General features: G+C 42.9%; 1 protein-coding gene across 1 annotated transcript in view; it reads right to left on the bottom strand.

Moving 5' to 3' along the window:
- MTF2 (metal response element binding transcription factor 2) overlaps positions 1-21,237 on the bottom strand; it is a gene marked incomplete in the record, with an annotated part of 1,616,286 nt that overhangs the window by 1,334,818 nt on the left and 260,231 nt on the right. The window contains 1 exon segment of the mRNA XM_044085679.1: positions 9,266-9,366. Within this exon segment, the coding sequence (XP_043941614.1) occupies positions 9,266-9,366 (101 nt within the window).

Raw genomic sequence — 21,237 nt, 5'->3', positions numbered from 1 at the left:
AAGGGTAACTAGGACTGCAACAGTGAAGACACTCTAACATCTACATTTATGGTAAGTGTACACAACTGTACTATGTTCTTCGTGTTTCACTGTTGCAGTCATCACATTTGGGTAGATTCCCAAAGCTAAGGATGGGAGGAGGAAATTAGATAGCATTAGGACCAGCTATAAGGCCCTGCAAATCTTCTAAAGCCAGCCCTGGATTTAGAGAAAATTCGCAAATGGTAATGCTTGGTGAAGGTAAGAACAGAACTCCAGGTAGCAGCTTCTAGGATGTCCCTGGTAGGGACACTTCTAAGAAAGGCTGTAGAGGTAGATGCAGCTCTGGTAGAATGTGGCCTAATCACCTGTGGGTTAGGCTTTCCATGGTGCTTATAGCAGAAATGAAAGCAATTGCCTATTCACTTAGAAATGGTTTGCTTTGAAATGGCCTTCCCCTCTGCCTCTGCAGCAAATGCAACCAGCAGTTGTTCAGATTTCCTGAGAGGTTTACTCCTGTCCAAATAAAATCTAAGTTGTCTGTGCACATCTAAGGAGTGCAGAATTCTCTTCCCTTTGTTCTGTGGATTAGAAAAGAAGGTTGGCAAATGAGTGATTAAGGGCCACAGCAGATACCACCTTAGGCATGAAGGAGGGATTGGCCCTGAGGGACACCCTGTCTGCATGAAAAATTATGAAAGTCTCCACTGCCATGAGGGCCTGTAATTCAGACACCCTTCTAGCTGAAGTGATGGTTAAAAGGAAGACTGTTTTCCAAGAAAGGAATTTCAACTCTGCATTTGCAGCTGGCTCAAAATGGAGGTACAGTGAGTTTTTCCAATACAAAGTTAAGGTCCCAGGCTGGGGTAGGAAGCTCTCCTGGGTGTTCTTAAGTTTTTGGCCCCTCTGAGGAACTGCTTCAGCAGTGGATGAGAGAAGAGGGGTGGTTCTGTGTTGTAATGAGCTGAAATGGCTGAGGCATGAATTTTGATGGAGGAAAAGGAAAGGCCCTTGTGCAGCAAATCTCAGTTAAGTATTGAAGAATCTGAGGTAAACTGGGCGCTGCTGTGTCCATCCCCTGGGTTTGGTTCCAGGAACAGAATCTTTTCCATTTTTCAGCATAGGATTTTCTAGTACTAGGCCTCCTTGCCTCCAAAATGACATCCAATACTTGCTTATTGAGGGATGGTAATGGAGAGATCAACTAATTAGCCAGGCTGCCAGGTTCAGGGTTTGAAGCTGTGGGTGCAGAATCTGGCCCTCCTGCTTAGACAGCAGGACAGGGGTCTAAGGCAGGTGCCATGGTGCTAGCAGTGACAATGCGCAAAAGGAGTACACCAGTGTTAGCGTGGCCACTCTGGTGCAATTAGTATCGTCCTTGGTTTGTCCTGTTTGATCTTTAGTAGTACCTTGGAAAGAAGAGGCAGAGGGGGAAAGGCATAAACTTTTGCCAGGTGAAGGACAGGGCATCCACTTTCCAAGCTTGTTTGTAAGGAGGCCTTGTGCAGAATTTTTTTCAATTGGTAGTTCTGGGGGGAGGCAAACAAGTCTATCTCTGGGCTCCCCCATTTGTTTCTCAACATGCTGAATATCTTTGGTTCCAGTTTCCACTCGTGTTGGTCCATGAGATTTCTGCTTAGGTCATCTGCCAGTGTATTTAGCTTTTTAGAAACCATTGTGGTTTCCTCATATGTAGTCTTGCATATGGAATTAGTAGAATGCAAGAGGACATGAACCCTAGGGCTTGCAGTATTTTCCTTGCAGACAGCTGGGTCTTTCTGGCTAGTAGTTTGAAGTAGACTGTCAAATGAACTTGTTTCTCTGGCATGAGGTAGGCCATATGGAAAGTTGTATTCAAGCTTGCTCCCAGGAATACAATTTGTTGGCAGGGTACAAGATGTGATTTCTTTTCATTTATGGTATACCCAGAGACGTTAGCAATTTCTTTACAAATGCCAGATGATTTAATAGTATGTCCTGCCTTTCTGCCGGAATTAGGCAATCGTCCAGGTATGGGCATATTTTAATATTTCTTTGCCTGCAAAATGCAATGACTGGAGCTAGGCACTTTGTGAATACCCTGGGTGCAGTAGATAAGCCTTTACAAATGCCAGATGATTTAATAGTATGTCCTGCCTTTCTGCCGGAATTAGGCAATCGTCCAGGTATGGGCATATTTTAATATTTCTTTGCCTGCAAAATGCAATGACTGGAGCTAGGCACTTTGTGAATACCCTGGGTGCAGTAGATAAGCCAAAGGGCAGTACAGAGAACTGATGGTGCATGTAGCCTGCTCTGAAGCGTAGGTATCTTCTGCAAGATTCCCTTATTGGGCGGTGCAGGTAGGCTTCCTTTAAATCCAGTGTTGCCAACCAGGCATCTTTGCCTAGCATGGGAAGCAGCTGATGAAGAATTGCCACCTTGAATTTTGGGATTACCAAAAATGTGTTTAGGATAGACAGGTCCAGGATAGGACACCAGGAATTATCTTTTTTGGGTACCAGGAAAAGTCTTGTGTAAAAACCTTGGCCCATTCTTCTTCTTCTGGGACAGGCTGAATAGCCCTGATGTTTAAGAGAGAGAGAACGTGCTTTTTAGCCTCTGCCCATTGATTTGGGGGTAGGTCTGGCCAACCGTTTGGGGTTGGTAAGGAGTGGAAATGGAATCTGTATCCTTGGGAAACTATATTTAAAACCCATTTGTCCTGGGTAATGAGTTCCCAATTTTGTACATGCAGGGTAATCTTTCCCCCTAAAGGAACAGTCAGTTGAGCAGAGCTTGAAAGGTTTAAAGTTAAGTCACTGAGGCAGTTTACCATATGGGAAGTCTTACTACTTCCTGATTTGGAAGTGGGAGCCCCCCACTGCTTAGGCCTGTGAGTACGTTGGGACTGAAGCCTGGGTGTTCTGCTGGTTCTCTGTTTGGACTGAGAAGACCTGGAAGAGGCAGGAAAGGACCAATTCTTAGAGGGCCAATGCCTACTAAATCTGGGAGGCTATACTTGCAGGAAATCTTTAACAGTTTGCATAGATTTAGCTTTTTCCTCCATCTTTTTAAGTACTTATGCTTTGTTACCAAACAGGCGGTCTTGGTTTAAGGGAACATCCAGTAATTTAGTTTTAACATGATCTGGCAAAGATTGCTCCTTAAAGCCAAGCATGCCTTCTAAGCACAGATCCAGTGACAGCAGCCCTGCAAGATGCCTCTAATGAATCAAAACCACATTGCAAAGTAGGTTTTCCACCTTGTTCAGCAGAATGTATTAAATCCTGTAAATCTTTATTTTCAGCACAGTCAGGAATCATCATCATTTTCTGTTTAAGCAATCCAATAATATGCTGCTGATACTTTAACATATGAAACTGGCAGTTTAAGGCCTTAATGGCCAAGTTTGCAGAAGTGTATACCTTCTTTCCCAATCTATACAGCACCCTGGAATCTCTATCAGAGTGGGTATGATTTTTGGCAGTAGTAGCCTTAATGCCCTTGGGTCCCTGTGAAATGGTCTCAGGATCTGCAGTAGGATTTTTAAAGAGGAACTTGAGAGTCAGGTACCCGATAATACTGATCAGGTTTTCTGGGAGCAGCAGGTAAAGTCAGGGGCCAGGCTAGATTCCAAGAAGGCATCATCTACAATGTCCAGTACAGGAGGGATAGCTAAAAGCCTGTGTTGAGGCAGGAGTAAGAATTCCCTAAGCTACTTTTTGGAGTGAGCGTAATCCTGGCTTTCCCAGCGAAAATGCTCCCTAAGAGGATGCAAGGTTTCACCAAATGAGAAATCCTCTGGAAGGGAAAACCAGAGGGAATGGAGTCCTCTGCATCAGAATCCTCATAGGTAGACAAGGACAAATCCTGGTCATCAGAGAAAACAGAAATTTCATATCCTGATAAGCAGAATCAGAAGGAAAATCAGTGCTAGGTCTCAGAGGGGGAAGGGTGGCTTCCCCTGATTAGAGTAATAAGATCTTCAGCCATTCTTTGTTTTTAGGCATAGGGGCCTGACCATGCGGTCTGGGCGTCGATTTTCTAGGCATGGATCAAGTTTTAGGCCTTGAAGAAGATGGTGTCAATTTAATATGCAAGTCAGTAGGCCTGAATACACCCTCAGAAGCTGGTGCCTGCACAGCGGCTCCAGACTCATCCAAGGTAGAGACATCCGCAGGTTCCACAGTCGAAGAAGCATCTCGCGGCATACCGGACTCTGAATGGGTCTCAGTAGAGGCTGCAAATCTGAAGTAGCGGGTATCAGGGGCTGTGAAAGCGACACACTGAGTACCGGCGAACTGGTGACTAGCTTAGGAGAAGCATCATTGGCAGCTTTGGACCTATGCAGTCCGTCTCTGTCTTTATCTCTGCGTTTTTTGGAAATGTCGGTAGTCGGGTGGCTTAATGAAGCCATTTCTGGATAATTGAACAGAGTACCAAAATATTTAGATGCATAAATGAACAGACGACGAATAGTATGAGGCTTGAATAAGGCACAAAACTGACAGCGAGGTACGTCGTGGTCTGGGCCTAAGCAAGGAATGCAGTACGAATGAAAATCTTTGAGGTATTTGCTTTCCACAAGAAATACAATTGACTTTTACTGACATCGGTTTAGAACAAGAAAAAGGATCCCCAATGGGGTACTTAGCTTAGTTGAAGACTTCGGATCTGAAACTCTGAAACGAAAATTTCAGGCACGGCAAGAAAGACTGATGTAATGGTGTCGGCTGCATGCTTTATACCCCTGACTACATGACGTCATAGAAGATAAGACAGCAACCGACACAGGACCCAAGACTTTGATAATCAGGCCGACTGATGGCTACTGCAAGCAGATAACCCATATGTGATGACTGCAACAGTGAAACACGAAGGACATCAGAAAATACATCCCTGGGATCCCACCTGTGTCCCTGTTGGACAGGGTAAACAGATGTCAACTTTGTGGGAACAAGGATGAAATTCTTGGCTAGGGCTTATAAAGGGTTCCAGGCCAATAGCTTAGCATCATCCTATGAACCTATAAAAGTTTGCAGGGAAGATGTCACTTTAAAAAAGTCATATGACAAACTTACCGCATCTGACTAATAACTTAAGTATGCAGAGTGGCACAGTACGAGTGCATTTATATGCAGAGAAAACCTGGGCATTATCTTAATTCCTCCTAAGAATGCTACTAGATGCTCTATACTTGCTGTTTTCAATGAAATAAACCTTTTGGAAAACAGCGCAGTCAGTGCCAGCACTTAAAAGCAGAAACTGTAACCGTCCACGCAGCTCAAGAGAAGAAAATGCAAAGCGCAGGTGGGTCTGCTTCTTTTGAAAATAGCAAGCAGGGTAACAGTCATGCTGGAGGCAGCATGCTGTTAGAATAAAACAATAAGGTGATTAGGTTACTTCGATCACAAAAAGGGAAAATGGCTAGGCTTAAAATGGCCAGCGATGGCAGCAGCCCAGTACTTAACTATGAATGTCTTGCTTGAGGTAGTATGCCGTTTGATCGCAAATGGTGAGGTTAACCATTGTTTGTAAAGCACTTCAACTCAGTTTCCTTGTGCAAGTGTTTGGAGAAGGCCTTTTTTGAAGTCAGTGAAAGTTTCCAGGCCCCTTAATTCAGGTGGAAGTTTGTTCAATAATGCCAGGCCTGGTCAGACAAAGGCACGTTCTTCACTAACTGTTATATATGGCAATATGCTTAATGTGACATTTTTCTCCTGGATACTTCTTAACTCATTCACTCCAACTGAGCTCAGGAAGTTTGCCCTGTAACTTCCAATGGGTGGAGCCTAAGCCTTTTGATAGAATCAAATTCTGTCCTTACATTTCAAATATGGGTTATGAAAGAAGTATAAATAGAAAACTTCAGCACAAACTGTTTTTATAGTAGTACTACTCTTTAGGTTCTAGGTATTAAACCAAAGTTTATATATCACAGTACACAGTAATTATTACATTTGTAATATTTTGTAAACAACTTAAAATATCTCAGCAACCACTCAAGTTGCACAGATACTCTCAAGCAGCAAGTTATTCATCTAGCTGACAGCTTTCATATGAGGCTATGGAGTTCTGTTTTACTTGGTTGTGGAGATATTTAAAAAATGAACATTTTATCTATATAAATTAATATCATAAAAACAGTTAATATCTACTTACCTGCACTAGACAGAGGTCAAATATTAATGCAGGTGAGTTTGCCATCAAGTAAGCTTTAAGATGAAACCTTTTACATAGCATGGCTTTTGGGATTACTGAAGCAAACATGAACAATCAATATTTGAAAGCTAGAGACGTCAGTAGGAGTTAACTGCAGATGCACCTGGACGCATCACTCGGATGTAACAAGTTAAGGAGTAAACCTCATCTTGGATGAGGTAGTTTTTCATCTCAAAGGTATGCGACAGACACTGCTTAGTATTTTGTGAATAAGAGTACCTAGGAGACAAGTTAATCTTTCAGTGACTGGAAGCCATTTCAGACATCGTTGGAGGTTATGATGGTGCGATATGCTATCAGCAAGGATGGCAAATCTGCACATTTTATTTTCCATGCTCTGAAGACTTCATGAATTCTGTGTTGAGTAAAAAGTAATCAGAGGAACACTGTTTAGGTAGGCCATCATTTTGGCATGGGAAAAGTGGGCTGAAGAAGACCTTAAATGGGAGATTCCATAGCAGCATCTTAAGTTGAGATAGTACTGTTTAGTTATTTTGCATATATAGATTTTAAAAAGTTAGAAACAGATCAAGGTCAAGTCCTAGGTATTTGTGTTCAGAAGCAAGGGCAAGGATGGTGTGGCTATCAGTAATGTTAAGAGGTAGATGAAGTTCTGGAGAGGTTGTAAATAGCATAATAGTTTTTGTTGCTGTGGTTAATTAGAAGGTGATTACATTAAGACTGTTGTGGTTTGCTCTGGAAATAACAGGGGCATTTACTGGCTTTTAACATAAGGATTTCATATGCCTACAGTAAGACATTACAGGATGGGAGAGTCACTTAAAAACAGAAAGTGACAAAGTTGTGTAGCTTAGCTTTTTGTGTAGTGACAGGGTCAAAGCTGAAAAATGATTGTGGACAACTCTAACAAGTCAAGTGATAAAAATAAAGCAGAGAGATACATTAAGAAATGAAGATGGAAGAATACTGAAGGGGTGCAGCCCACTGAGGTAGGGGGAACAAAAGTAGATAAGAAAAGTATGGATGAGAAAATATTATCAAAATGAGAAGAATGAAAATTAGGATAAATCTAGAAAAGGATAAGCGTTAATGAATCTATGTTAAGGCAAATTAATATCTAGCAGAGATGAATTATGGTGCGATGAAAAATCCTCCATGGGGAGTGATCATAAAACAATGCATTAAGAATCACAAAGAAATAGGGCAAAATGAAATGAAAAGCATACTCTTTCATATACGAAATAAGACAGGGACCCTCAACATAAATACCTTTGGAGTGAGGATTTGCTGTGGTACTACAAAAAAAATATAAGTTTCCAAGGTCTTTACTCAAAATGTTACGGTATACAGATAAATCAGTAGCAAGCTATAGCAAATCAACTGAGATGTCACTGTTAGCAGCAAGCATGTAGTTAAAGCAGTAATAATTGCAGGCAGTGAAGTTAGACTTTTGACTAGTTTAATTACCACACCACTATCAGCATCTTGCTCCAATAAGAAAAAGTCTCATAGCCCAAGAGCAATGGAAGAGAAATCTTGACAACATACAGAAGTTTTAGCAAACTTGGAACATTTTATGAAGGAAACAATACATTGTTTAAATGTCTGCTCTTCTGGGTAAGTGCTAACAAACAATATTGTCATGACTGCAATGACAAATAGATCAACAGATAATTCTGATTCCAGAAAAATTATATGAATATCACTGAAGAGAAAAGTGGAGATGATATACGCTTAACCACATCTTTACCAAGATAACCCTAAGAAAGCATGGACTGAAGTATAATCAATGTATAATGATCCCCTCCACTTGAAGAAATAATGGAAGTCCCGGTCCGAAAATCAAGACAACTTGTAAACTAGATGCCAAACTAGCAACCATTCCAGAAATGATTGAAGAGTACATAACAGCAATTTTCATCCTGGGTTTCATGGAATCTTAAGGCTCTATTACCATCTGTCAGTGGTTTGTTAACATGAAAATGGCATTTCCTATGAAGGCGTCGTTTATAAATGTTAATGTCCTCTCAACTTATCCACTTGTTATAACTTTTAATCAACAGTTATAAAAAGTTAATCGGAAGACAGGATGAGAAAAACGAGACCCGCAAATATGGTTGTGAAAGCACATTTACAAGATGTGAAAAATTAGACTTGCAATACTGCTTATAAATGCAGTTCATAGGTGCATAGATAAGTATTACACTAGCTGCTTTTGTGGGCCATTCCAAGTTTAGCCAACATCCCTCAAAGGTGAGAATCAAACCTGGTACCTTGTTGGTATGAGGTGAATACCTTAACCAATGTGCAAATCTCCAATACTAGAAACACTGGTCTTGTCTCAGATGTCATGGCGAGTAGATACTTCTTCCCATCTGTGTACAACATAATTTCTGCACGTCTTGGCTACTGCAGGCAACTCTTCTACAGGGTCTAAGTACTTTCTCAGATTAGAACATATAAAGTGGCAAATTAACAGGTGGAAATAGAATGGTCCAAGTTTCTGATGCAGATGAACTTTCTTATCGTGAAAATGAAGAGCAAGGTTAAAATACAAGGTAAAAATATGTCAGGCCGTGAATTGAAAAGCACAGTTCTCCTACAGCTGTTGGTTCAGCACTAGTTGGCATAAGCATTAAAGGAAGAACAGACACTGTCAGATTTCATACACACAATATGAGGCTGCTTAATTACTCAACTGTTAAACTAGCATATATTTATAGCAACCTTCACGAAGTAAGCATCTGAAATGCTTTTCAGTTTAAGCTACACAACACTATTTACCTACCAGTAGTGACTCAAATTTATTAATACTTAACACTAATACAGAGCATGCTACTTACTGAAAAGGTTCTATGTTGCTATTAACAATAATAAAACGCAAGTGCTATTGTCACAGGAATTTCTACACACTGGGCTATTATACAAGTAAGGAACTAGTATAAAATTACATGGTCACAGTCAAGTAACCTGACTATGACATGCAACTGACACACAGCTGTACCCAACAAACTAAGCATGGCTAAGAACACAATCTCTCTCCTACATAATCCTTATCAATGTACTTGTAATTTCATCAAAACAATATAGCCGGGACAAAACTCTATTTTCAGCTTTGTACCTTTGTGGTTGTTGCAAAAACACATTGCCGGCAGAGCCACTTTTCATCTGAATTTATTACAGTGGATTCAATTGTTGGTGTGTGGCACATCTGATGATAGCCTAAAATTACAGCACAAAATCAATTATGAAAATGCATTTCTACACATAAAAATAAGATTCTTTTAATAGTTAACCAAATGCAAGAGAAACAATACTCTTGAAAACTTGCTGTTTAAGAAACTTATCAGCAACCCCATTTTCCCCTTTTAAAATGGGAAGTACAAGTGCAAATGTGCATGCAATAAGTGAAATAATGTCCTTAAACTGAAATAAATAACCATTGTTACTCTGAACACTGGCTTATTAAGCAACACGCAACATATCAAAATCAAAGTGTGACCAACGTTCTAACACAACTTAAAGTAGAGTGAATAGAATTACTTCTTAAAGGACCACTACGGGCAAATGATGAAGAAAACATATACTTTTTTTTTATCTTGGCATGATTTACTACACCTCCCCCAAAGCTGTCTGCAGCAAAATAAGTACTCATTCCTAATTTTATTTTGTTTTTACTCTTGTCTGCCCTCATGGGGCAGACATTGTGATTCCTTTAAAAAGCTAAATCTGTCCCATAATGCACAGACTGAGAACAAATAGCCCTACCATTTGTTGTCAGACTAGACTTCCATTCACTTAGAATGGAACACCTGAAAAAAACTGCCAAGTTTGAGAGTCTGTGCAGCTCATGTGTCATTGACTGGTATGCGCTGAGTTTTACAAATGTTGTTCCTATTGATGTACTGCACATTCTCGGAAAGAAACTTGCAAAAGTGTTAACAAATTACTGAGATAGACTTTTCACAAGCAGCAGTTTTGCAAGTTTCAGTTCCTGGCCAGGTTACTCCTCCCATCTCCCTTCCTTCAGTGGGCTAGTGTGTCACATTTCCAGCTTTACTAGATTCAACTATTTAGTCAGCTTTGCATGACAATAGACATCAAAAAATAAATAAATAAATAAAAATCACAGCCTGGTGTGCCACTAAATCTGTTCCCTTGTATGTCTCTATGCCTCTTCACTTCTGAATAGCATTTCCCAGGAATAAAAAAAAAAAAAAAAAAAAAAAAAGCAAACGCATCAGTCCAGAGTTTAGGCCAGTCTATCCATTTAAAATGTGCACAGTAAAATATTCAACTTATAATGCATTTTGGCTGCTGACATGGTTATCTTTACATAGTTATTCTCTTTTAGTATAACCTGAACTTATGGTATTTAATGATACATTTTACAACAGTTCTCAGTTTCTTAACAATGACCTACCAAGCCTCTGATGTGACCTAGTACTTTTTCTTACTATTGCTTTATCTAGTTTGTCTTAGTTGTACACCTGCAGAATATCTCTCATCCTCTCAGCAACAGACTCCTGGAGAAAACTTCCAAAGAAGATACTTGCACTTGTATTGAAAGAGTAACAGCAGCTGTAGCAGTGAAACGTTACTCCAAACCAATGCACTCAAACATAGTACTGACAAACCCAGGGGAATGTATACGTCTGAATCAAGCAGTGATGAAATTGCTAGACTTCACTGAGCACAATTTTACTCTTAATCTCTCCATTTCATAATCCATAACATTCGCACCACACAAAGGCACACCTCCACCTTCCACAAACACAGCTACCCACACCCGCACAACATACCAGTCAAATTTAAGGCTTTTCCCACCTCCCTGCAAAACACTGCTGTAATGGCTTTGGCAAACAAATGAAAATGACTGATGGGTGTTGGTTCAAGACTCCCATCCATATCTCTCAACAGTACAGATTTTTGCAGAAAGTCCAGCTTTTTTGTCTGTTTTTCATAAAATTGCAGTTTTCTGGCAAATCCTTGAACACTGAAGTCAGAAAGTTGACAGGCATTTGATATTCAGACTTCATATCTTTAAGAAAATTCACTCTAATGCAAAACCTGTTTATCAACTTTCTAAGTTTGTAAGAGCAATATTTATAAATTGTCCCCTATTATTTATGGCCTTGTCCAGATTTCTTGTTCTATACAGTTGAGAGTTATGCTGCCATCCCTTCCTACTGGAGCCAGTCCACTGCACTTGCACAAGTGTCCCCCTCAGCAGGGCAGCAAGCAGGTATCAGTGCAGATTTGCTTTATAGTTCTTTTACACCACACTTACACACACACAGTAAATTTTGTTGTCCATGTTATTTCTTCTTTTCCTTGGTTTCATTTCTCTTACTTGTAATGTTGTTTCTACTCATTTTTTCTCCTGCCTCCCATATCTACCCTTATTATTACTTCTAACAAATACTTTTTCCTCACTCTTTCTTCTCTTCCCCTCCTCCTCTTTATCCACTATGAACTTTTCCACTCCAACATTTGCTTTATGGGTAAATATTGAACTGTCACCCTTTTGTCAGCACATTTCAATGCTATATAATATTGTATTTAGTCTAATAATAGGTTCATAGGTACATACCAGGCTATCGGCCTAAGGGCCTAAGTAAGCCTAGCCAACAAGTTTCCCTGGCTTATGCCACCCAAGAAAGTTATTTTTCTGTGCCACCATTGAGCAGAGCCACAGAAGTGATTCCCGGGGTATATTTTCCCATCTCCCATCCACTCAAAGATTTTTCTTAAAAAGTGCTAATGAGGAACTTTGCTTGACATGGATGGGTAGCTTGTTCCAGAGTATGGGAAGTCTCTGGGACAGGAATCTCTCTCTCCAGCATGTCCTGTTTATTGTGGTGACAAGGCTTAGGTCCCTAGAGCGTGTAGCTCAGAGGGATTGGGATTTCTTTAGGTGTAGCATGTCCAACAGCTCTGGGTCTGACATAGCTTTATATGTTAGGCAGAAATCACCTCGGCGTAGGCGATATGCTATGGAGTAAAGCTGAAGTTTTTTTTAGATGGTCAGTGTAGGGCATCTATTTGAGGCCAGTAATCCTCTTTGTGAGGTATGTCTGCTGCCTTTCCAGCTGCTGCAAATGTCTTGTGAGGAACATTCCAAAAGGGGCGTTGTACTCTATAATGGGTCTAATGAGTGTCAAGTAAAGGGGAACAATGACCTCTTTTTCCTGGATGAGAACCCTTTTGTGATGAGGTGTGCCACGTAGGACTTCCTGACTACTGTGGCAATGTGATTATCAAAGGCGAGACTACTGTCCACCTGGGACCCAAGGTCTCATCACACATTCGGTGTTAATTAGACTACCATCTATGTGGGTAGCTCACGGATACAGAGTTTTTACCAAAGGGGAAGAAAATGCACTTTTTGGCATTGAGCTTGAGGCCATGGCTCTAACACCAAGCATCTGTCTCAGCAAAGCCCTTCTGTAGGATGTCCACATCATTTGGGGACTTGACTATGGCTCCTAGTTTGCAGTCATCTGAGAACTTCGTTAGCCAGAGGCCTTCTGTGTTGGCCTGTACTTCAGAGAAGTAGATACCCAACAGGTGAGGTCCCAGGACTGAACCTTGCGATACTCCACTTGTCACTGGTTTGATGTCAGATTTGGAGTTTGCAACTTTTACAGTGTGGGTTCTGTCAGTGAGTCAGTTGGCAACCCATCTTGTGACATAGGGTTTTATACCTAGTTTAGCTATAATTCCAGAATGGGGGATGGTGTAAAAAGCCTTGGCGAGGTCAAGATAGGCTGTGTGAACCACCTTAGCCTTATCGACTGCCTCAGAGAACTCGATTAGGTTCAGGATGCATGATCTGCCTTTCACAAACCCGAACTGGGCGGGGTCCAGAGTTTGGAGGTTACCACTGTCTTTGTTTATGAGTTCCATGATGATATCTGACAGGGCTTAGTGGTAAATTACTTTGGCTACGGTGTGCAGGGTCCTGGGTTCGAGCCTTGCAGAGGCTGTTTATTTTTTTTCCCAATCATAGCCTCACCGCAGGCTTTGTGACTGCTAAATGGCACACAGCGACGGTTATCCCACTCCACAAGGGGTGAGCCACCATGGACCCTGGGAAGTATCACCCCATTAGCCTGACGAGCCTGGTCTGCAAGGCCATGGAACGTATCATCATGGAACTTATAAACAAAGACATTGGTAATCTCCAAACTCTGGACTCCACCCAGTTCAGGTTTGTAAAAGGCAGATCATGTCTCCTAAACCTGACAAACTTCTTTGAAGCAGTCACCAAAGCCATAGACAAGGGTAAGGTGGTTCACACAGCCTATCTAGATCTTGCCAAGGCTTTCAACACCATCCCCCACTCTGGAATTATAGATAAACTCACTAAACTAGGTATAAATCCCTGTGTCACAAGATGGGTTGGCAACTGGCTCACTGACAGAACCCACACTGTGAAAGTAGCAGACTCCAAATCTGACTTCAGACCAGTGACAAGTGGAGTACCACAGGGTTCAGTCCTGGGTCCTCTCCTGTTTGGCATCTACTTCTCTGAAGTACAAGCTAACACAGGTGGTCTTTGGCTAATGAAGTTCGCAGATGACTGTAAACTAGGAGCCATAATCTAAACTTCTAATGATGTGGACATCCTATAAAAGGGCCTCACTGAGACATATGCCTGGTAAGCCATGGCCTCAAGCTCAATGCCAAAAAGTGCACTGTCATCCCCTTTGGTAAAAACTTTGTACCCATGAACTACAACATAGGAGGTAGTATACTTAACACCAAAAGTGTGATAAGAGACCTTGGGACACAGGTGGACAGTATTCTCTCCTTTGATAATCAGATCACCACAGTAGTCAGGAAATCCTACGTGGCACACCTCATCACAAAATGTTTCTCATCCAGAAAAAAAAAAAAAGAGGTCATTGTTCCCCTCTACTCATCCACTCATTAGACCCATTATAGAGTACAACGCCCCTTTTGATATGTACCTCACAAGACATCTATAACAACTGGAAAGGCCACAGAAATACATAGGATTACCGGCCTCAAACAGATGCCCTACGCAGACGGTCTCAAAAAACTCCAGCTTTACTCCGCCGCATATCGCCTACTCAGAGGTGATCTCTGCCTAACATACAAAGCTATGCCAAACCCAGAGCATTTGGACATGCTCCACTTAAAGAAATCCCAATCCCTCCGAGCTACATGCTCTAGGGACCTAAACCTCGTCACCACAATAAACAGAACATGCCGGAGGGAATAGATTCCTGTCCCAGAGACTTCCCATACTCTGGAATAAACTACCTATCTATATCAAACAAAGCTCTTCATTAGCACTCTTCAAAAAAAATCTTGATGATTGGATGGGAACTAAGAAATTCTCCCCGGGGATCACCTCTGTGGCTCTGCTGGACAGTGGCACAGGAAAATAATTTTCTTGGGTGGCAAAATCTAGGGTACTTTTTTGGCTGGGCTTGTAAAGGTCCCAGGGCCGTAAGCCTAGTACCTACCTATGAACCTATACGTTCCATGGCCTTCAAGACCAAGATAATCAGGCTAATAGGACGATAGTTCCAGGGATCAGTGGTGGCTCCCCCTTTGTGGAGTGGGATAACTGTTGCTGTGCCCCATTCAGTGGACACAAAGCCTGATGTGAGGCTATGACTGAACATGGTGCTTAGGTGGGGAGCCAGTTCGTTCTGAAGTTCGTGTAAAATGCAACCTGGGATGTTGTCCAGTCCCATGGATGCTGTGTTTTTGGCTTTAGAGAGTGCAGCTTTTACCTGTGTAGTTGTGATTACAGGGACTCTGCATTCTTCCTGTATAGATATGGGCCCTTTAGGGTGTGAGAGGGTGGTAAAGTTAGCACTGAACCTATCTGCCAGAATGTTGGCAATATCAGTTGGTTCTGTAATTTTCATGCAGTTGTGCTGTAACTCAGAGCAGATCTGGGTGATGCCATTGAGATTATTGACATATGTATAGAATGCTTTGTGGTTGTCCTTAGCATCAGTGGCAATTTTATTTTCACAGCTAGCTTTGGATGCTCTTATAAGGGATCTCAGTGTCTTACTGAGGCTGGCCAGGGAGCTCCACCACTCATGGGATTTTACTCTCTTTTGCAACAGTTTCTTCCTTCTGTTGTACAGTTTGTTTATGGCAGGGGACCACCAGATTGGCTTCCTTTTTTGGAGGATAGCTTCTTGGTTCTGTTTAGGACAGCACGATGCATTCACTCATATAAGTGCTTATAGAGTGCATTTGTGTAGGATTCAGCAGTCATAACTGTATTGGCCGTCTGCATGGGTGTCATGTAGTTCACCACTTCTGTCTCAAGAAGCATGAAGATGGCTATGGAATAATTTTTTACCATGGTTTCCTTAATGTGTGGTGGGGGTGGGATGTGGATATCTAGGGTGATCAGCTTATGGTCGGATCTGACCAACAAGGAGTTGACTTTGGGTGTGGAACACCGGTCAATCATGTTGGTAATGACTAGGTCTAGGATATTGTTGCCCTTGGTGGGGGTGTGGATAAGTTGATCCAGGACTCTGGAATTTATGAATTACAGAAAGCGTTGAGAGAAGGAGTTGGTACACGAGTAGTTTTCCCAGTTAATGGTGGGGTAGTTGAAATTGCCCATTATTAGGGTGTTTGAACCCTAATATTTTCCAGTATATCAAGAAAAGAGGAGTGGGAATCCTTGAGCATGATGGGGGATCTGTAGCAAGCTACAATTTGGATTGCAGTTTTGCCCAGAGTTAGTTGCACTTGGATAACCTTGGATGCATTATGCTGAGCAACTAGCCTGGAGGTGTGGATATCCTTAATGAATATGGGCACACCTCCGCCTTTGGTGTTCCGGTCCAGGTTACGTGGTCAAAAAGTGTGGTATGAGTTAGAGCCTGGTAGTGCAGGGGTGCTCTTTGGAGCCTTGAACTAGGTCTTAGTCACTGCACAGGTATCAATGTTCTCCACTTTAAGGAGTGCTTTGAGTGAGTGCATTTTGTGATTTAGACTTCTAGCATTGAGTAGCATTACCCTCAGGTTTTGCTTGCCTGTTCCTGTTACATTTGAAACTTGTCTAAAAAAAGGCACTACAGGGGCGGCAAGACCCTTAGCCAGTATCCGGAATCCCATGGGCGACAGGTGCAGGCCATCTCTGGCAAAGCATCATAGTCTGTCGACCATGTTGTCCCAAGCAGACAGATACTGGATCTCCTTAGAATGACACCCCTTGGCTTTCGAACACCCCTTAGCTTTCGAATACTGGCCAAGGCTCTTGCTGCCCCATAGTGCCTTTTTTAGGCAAGGCACAAAATTCAAAACCACCTCTGTAAACAGCACAATAAAAAACTGAGGGTTATGCTACTCAACGCCAGGAGTTTAAATCTCAAAATGCATGCGCTCGAAGCACTCCTAAGTATGGAGAACACAGACATCTGTGCAGTAACTGAAACCTGGCTCAAGGCTCCAGAGAGTACTCCAGCACTACTGGGCTGCAACTCATACCACACATTTCGGCCAGAGAACACAGATCAAAACACAAAAGGAGGGGTGTTATCCATATTCATCAAGGATACCCACACCTTCAGGTTAGTGGCGCAGCATGATACCTCTGAGATCATCCATGCGCAACTAACATTGAGCAAATCTGCAATGCAAATTGTGGCCTGCTACAGATCACCCTCCATGACCCAAGGACCATCACTCCACCTTTCTGGAGACACTGGAAAACGTGAAGGTCCTACCGAACACCCTGATCTTGGGAGATTTCAATTACCCTACCATTAACTGGGAAAACTACTTGAGTACAAACTCCCAGGCTCAGCGCTTCCTAGAATTGATCAACTCAAATGCCCTGGATCAGCTGGTAAACTCCCCTACCAGAGGCCACAACATATTGGACCTGGTCATCACCAACATGGGCGACAGGTGCTCCGTACCGGAGGTTAACCCGTCACTGGTTAGATCAGACCATAAACTAATCACCCTGGATGTCCACACACCCCCCCCCCCCCAAACAAGGAAACAGTGAAAAACTTTTCTAAAGCAAACTTCACCTTACTTAAGGCAAAGGTGGTAAGTTTCTCAGCCCCCACGCTAAAGGATAACACTGCCCAAGATGCAGAATCCTTTACAATTGCACTCTATGAGCACCTACAAGGATGCATCGATAGTGCCATCCCTAGCAAAACCAACACTCACTCCCCTAAGAGAAGGGAACCGGTCTGGTGGACCCCTGTCATAAACAGGTTATACAACAAAAGGAGTAAACTAGTTCAGAAAAAAAGCAAATCCCAAGAAGGAAAGACATCCCTGATCAGTATCAGTAAGAAACTAAGGTCCCTCAAAATCATCCAAGGCTAACTTTGAAAGAAAAATAGCCAAGGATTCGAAAGACAACCACAAAGCCTTCTTTATGTCAAGAAAATAGAAGTTATGTTCTTACCATAACGCTCCATGTTAGTTGTCTTCTTCTCGCCTTCTTCTTGCTGGATGGGTTCGGAGCCGACCTCGGCTCCGACTCGGCCACTCTAAAAGCTCGAGGGTTGGTTCCACCGGCTCGAGGCTCCCCTTATATCCCACAATGCTAGGCGAGAGTTACCTCAGATCTCGTTTGTAAGCTAACCCCAGCTTATAATAGTAACAGAATAACTCTAAACAGAGTCCACCTCTAACAACAGGGAGAAAGCAGGGTGACCTACATCCTGATCCAGGAAATATGCACAATAGCATATGCCTAAGAAAAGAGGTGGTAGAAAGAGAGGTCACAATCACAACTCCTCTAGGTCTGTCCAGGCCAGGGGGAAGGAGGGTGGGATGCAAGAAGAAGGCGAGAAGAAGACAACTAACATGGAACGTTATGGTAAGAACATAACTTCTATATGTTAAGTTGTCTATCTCGCCTTCATTCTTGCTGGATGGGACGCGTCCTAGCACCTTGTCCCGGTGGCCTAATGGAACAGACTCCTGAGAACAGTGGAACCAAAGTTAGCTCTATGCCTAGAAGCTAAATCCAACTTATAATGAGAAATGAAAGTGTGAGGAGTAGCCCAAGTAGCCGCTGCACAAATGGTGTCAATAGGCAGCCTGTCTTGGAAGGCTATGGAAGTAGCCAAAGCTCTGGTGGAATGGGCCTTAGGTTTGTTAGGCAGCCTTTGGTGTCTAATTTCATAAACAAGGGAAATCAGAGATGTTAGCCATCTAGACAATGATACCTTTGAAACTGAAAGTCCCTTTCTGCCTTCTGCATAGGAGACAAACAGCTGGTCAGATTTTCTGAATTGTTTGGTTCAATCCAAATAGTACCTTAACTGACGATGAACATCTAGCCAGTGTAATTTTTGTTCAGACCTATTGGAATATTCTGGAAAAAACACAGGGAGGTCAATGCTTTGATTTAGATTAGACGTCGAGGCTACCTTAGGCAAAAAGGACGGATTGGTTCGTAAGGATACCCTGTCCTTATGGAACAACAGATAAGGAGGTCGACAGCTGAGTGCATGAAGTTCCGAAACTCTTCTAGCTGAAGTAATAGCTACCAGAAAGAGCGTTTTCCATGACAGCAATTTTAAAGAACAGGAGGCTGCAGGTTCGAAAGGGGAAAGAATTAAAGAAGTCAGAACTAAATTTAGGTCCCATGGAGGAGGAGGATTTCTTATAGGAGGTCTGAGAAGAAAAACTCCTTTCAAAAAGGCCTTGCAAAGTTTGTGGGACATTAAGGCAGACTCAGAAATACCCACATGAAAGTTAGAAATAGCTGCCAATTGAACTTTAAGAGTAGAAGGAGATGAACCTGCATGGAAGAGTTCAGCTAGAAAATCAAGGACTATCTGGATGGAAGCAGTGAAAGGATCTATGTGCCTTCCTTGAGCCCAATATGTGAAGCGTTTCCACTTACTCAAATAAATCTTCCGAGTGGAAGATTTATGGGAAGCTATCAAAATATCTCGAACGGAGTGAGATAATTGAGGAAGCCTGGCTAAGGTTGGAATTGGAGGAACCAAGCAGTGAGGTTCAGAGAGGGGAGGGATGAAACTGACCCGACTGATGGATCAAAAGATCTGGAACTAGGTCCAGATGCCAAGGTCGCTCAATAGAAATTGATGTAGAAAGGGGAACCACACCTGTCGAGGCCAGTAAGGAGCAATGAGGATCAACGAGGCCTTCTGAGCGATAGCTTTCTGTATCACTTGAGAGATTAGTGGGAAGGAAATGCATACAGAAGTCCCCGGGGCCAAACTTGGACTAGAGCGTCTCTGCTGGGATGGCCTGGTAAAGGGAATAGAGTGAAATAATCTCTGCACTTGCTGTTTTGGGGAGTAGCAAAAAGATCGCAGCAAGGCTGACCCCAATTGAGAAAAATTTCTCTCACAACAGAGTCCTTCAGAGACCACTCGTGAGGCATGAGAATAGCTCTGCTCAACTTGTCCGCGATTTGATTGGACTTCCCGGGATGTGCGTTGCTATCAGAAACCACTGAGAAGAAATCGCCCATTGCCACAATCTGAGTGCTTCTCGACACAGGGGGTAGGACCTGGTTCCGCCTTGTTTGTTGATGTACCACACTACAGACATATTGTCTGTCTGGATTGCAATCGTTCCTAAGGGAAGAGAGTTTTGAAGGGCTTGCAACGCTAAAAGCACTGCTCTCATCTCCAGAACATTTATGTGCAAGTGGCATTCGTCTGGTTGCCATGTGCCCTGGACCGTCCTGCCCTGATAATGCCCCCCCCCACCCGATCAGGGAGGCGTCCGTTGTCAGAGTAGCAACCGGAGGGGGAGGAACAAAGGGTCTTCCCAACAAGAGCTGAGGGGAAGACATCCACCACATGAGATGATGCCTGCACGCCTGCGTGATCATAATGGTGTGGGACATTGGAAGTTGCTGGTATGACCATTGTGTAAAGAGCATCCATTGAAGGATTCGCATGTGGAATCTGGCTAATGGAAGCAGAGGTATGGCCGCCGCCATAATTCCCAACACTTTCAGAACTAACCTGGCTTTGATTCTGTTGTTGTTGAAAAGGAGTGAGACCAGTTTGTGTATGTCTGTTATTCTCTGATCTGTTAGCCTCGCAGACATGTCTACTGTGTCTAGATTTGCGCCTATGAAGGTTATAGTACGACAAGGTGACAAAACAGACTTTTCGCAATTTATTGAAATGCCTAACTTTTGACAAATGCGAAAGGTGTAATCTCTGGCCATCAGAAGGAGATGCTTGGTGGGAGCTGTGAGGAGCCAGTCGTCCAAATATGGTAACACCTGGAATCCTTGTCGTCTCAGGTGAGAAGCTACCACTGCCATGCATTTGGTAAACACCTGGGGGGCAGTGGTGAGACCAAAGGGCAGGGCCCTGAATTGAAAATGACGGGTTGCCAGCCTGAAGCGGAGGAATCTTCTGGAGCGCCTGTTCATTTTATGTGATAGTACGCATCCTGAAGGTCTATAGAGCACATCCAGTTTCCTTTTCCCAATAGGGGAAGGATGGACTGCAGCGTGACCATCCGAAATCTTGTTTTCTTGACTGATCTGTTCAAGATACTGAGATCCAAAATTGGTCTCCAGTCCCCTGTTTTCTTTGGAACTAAAAAGAACCTTGAGTAGATTCCGGATCCTTGCTGGTCTGCTGGAACTGGCTGAATTGCTCTTTGTGCAAGCAGCTTTGAAATTTCCAAAACCGCTAGATCCCTTTGAGCGGTGGAACATCTGGAAGGGATTTTTTTGATTGGTTTGGAATGCGAAGAAAGGGAATAGAATAGCCTTCGGAAATGACGGACTGTACCCATTTGTCTTGAGTCAGGGATAGCCAGGCTTCTGGGTACAGTGACAATCTCCCCCCGACTGCCTCCGAAGGTGGGCAGTCGGGCAACACCTCAGGGATGCTGAAAGGGCTTATCAGAGAAAGCTTCTCGATTGCCCTGGTTCTGGAGCCCCCTGCCTCGAGGCGGCGTCTACCATTGTTATTCCCGCCTCTGCCTCTGGCGGGAACCGACTCTGTCGTCAGGCGAAGTCCCTTGAGATTGTTTACGGAACCACATTTTCCCACTTTTCTGGCCTTTGGGGTAAGGCCTAGAAGGAGTAGAAAACAGACTCGACGG

Source organism: Protopterus annectens, chromosome 10.part0 (assembly GCF_019279795.1).
Source record: "Protopterus annectens isolate FY-2018-M chromosome 10.part0, PAN1.0, whole genome shotgun sequence".
Classification (NCBI taxonomy): domain Eukaryota; kingdom Metazoa; phylum Chordata; order Ceratodontiformes; family Protopteridae; genus Protopterus; species Protopterus annectens.
This window is presented reverse-complemented; position numbering and strand designations above follow the sequence as displayed.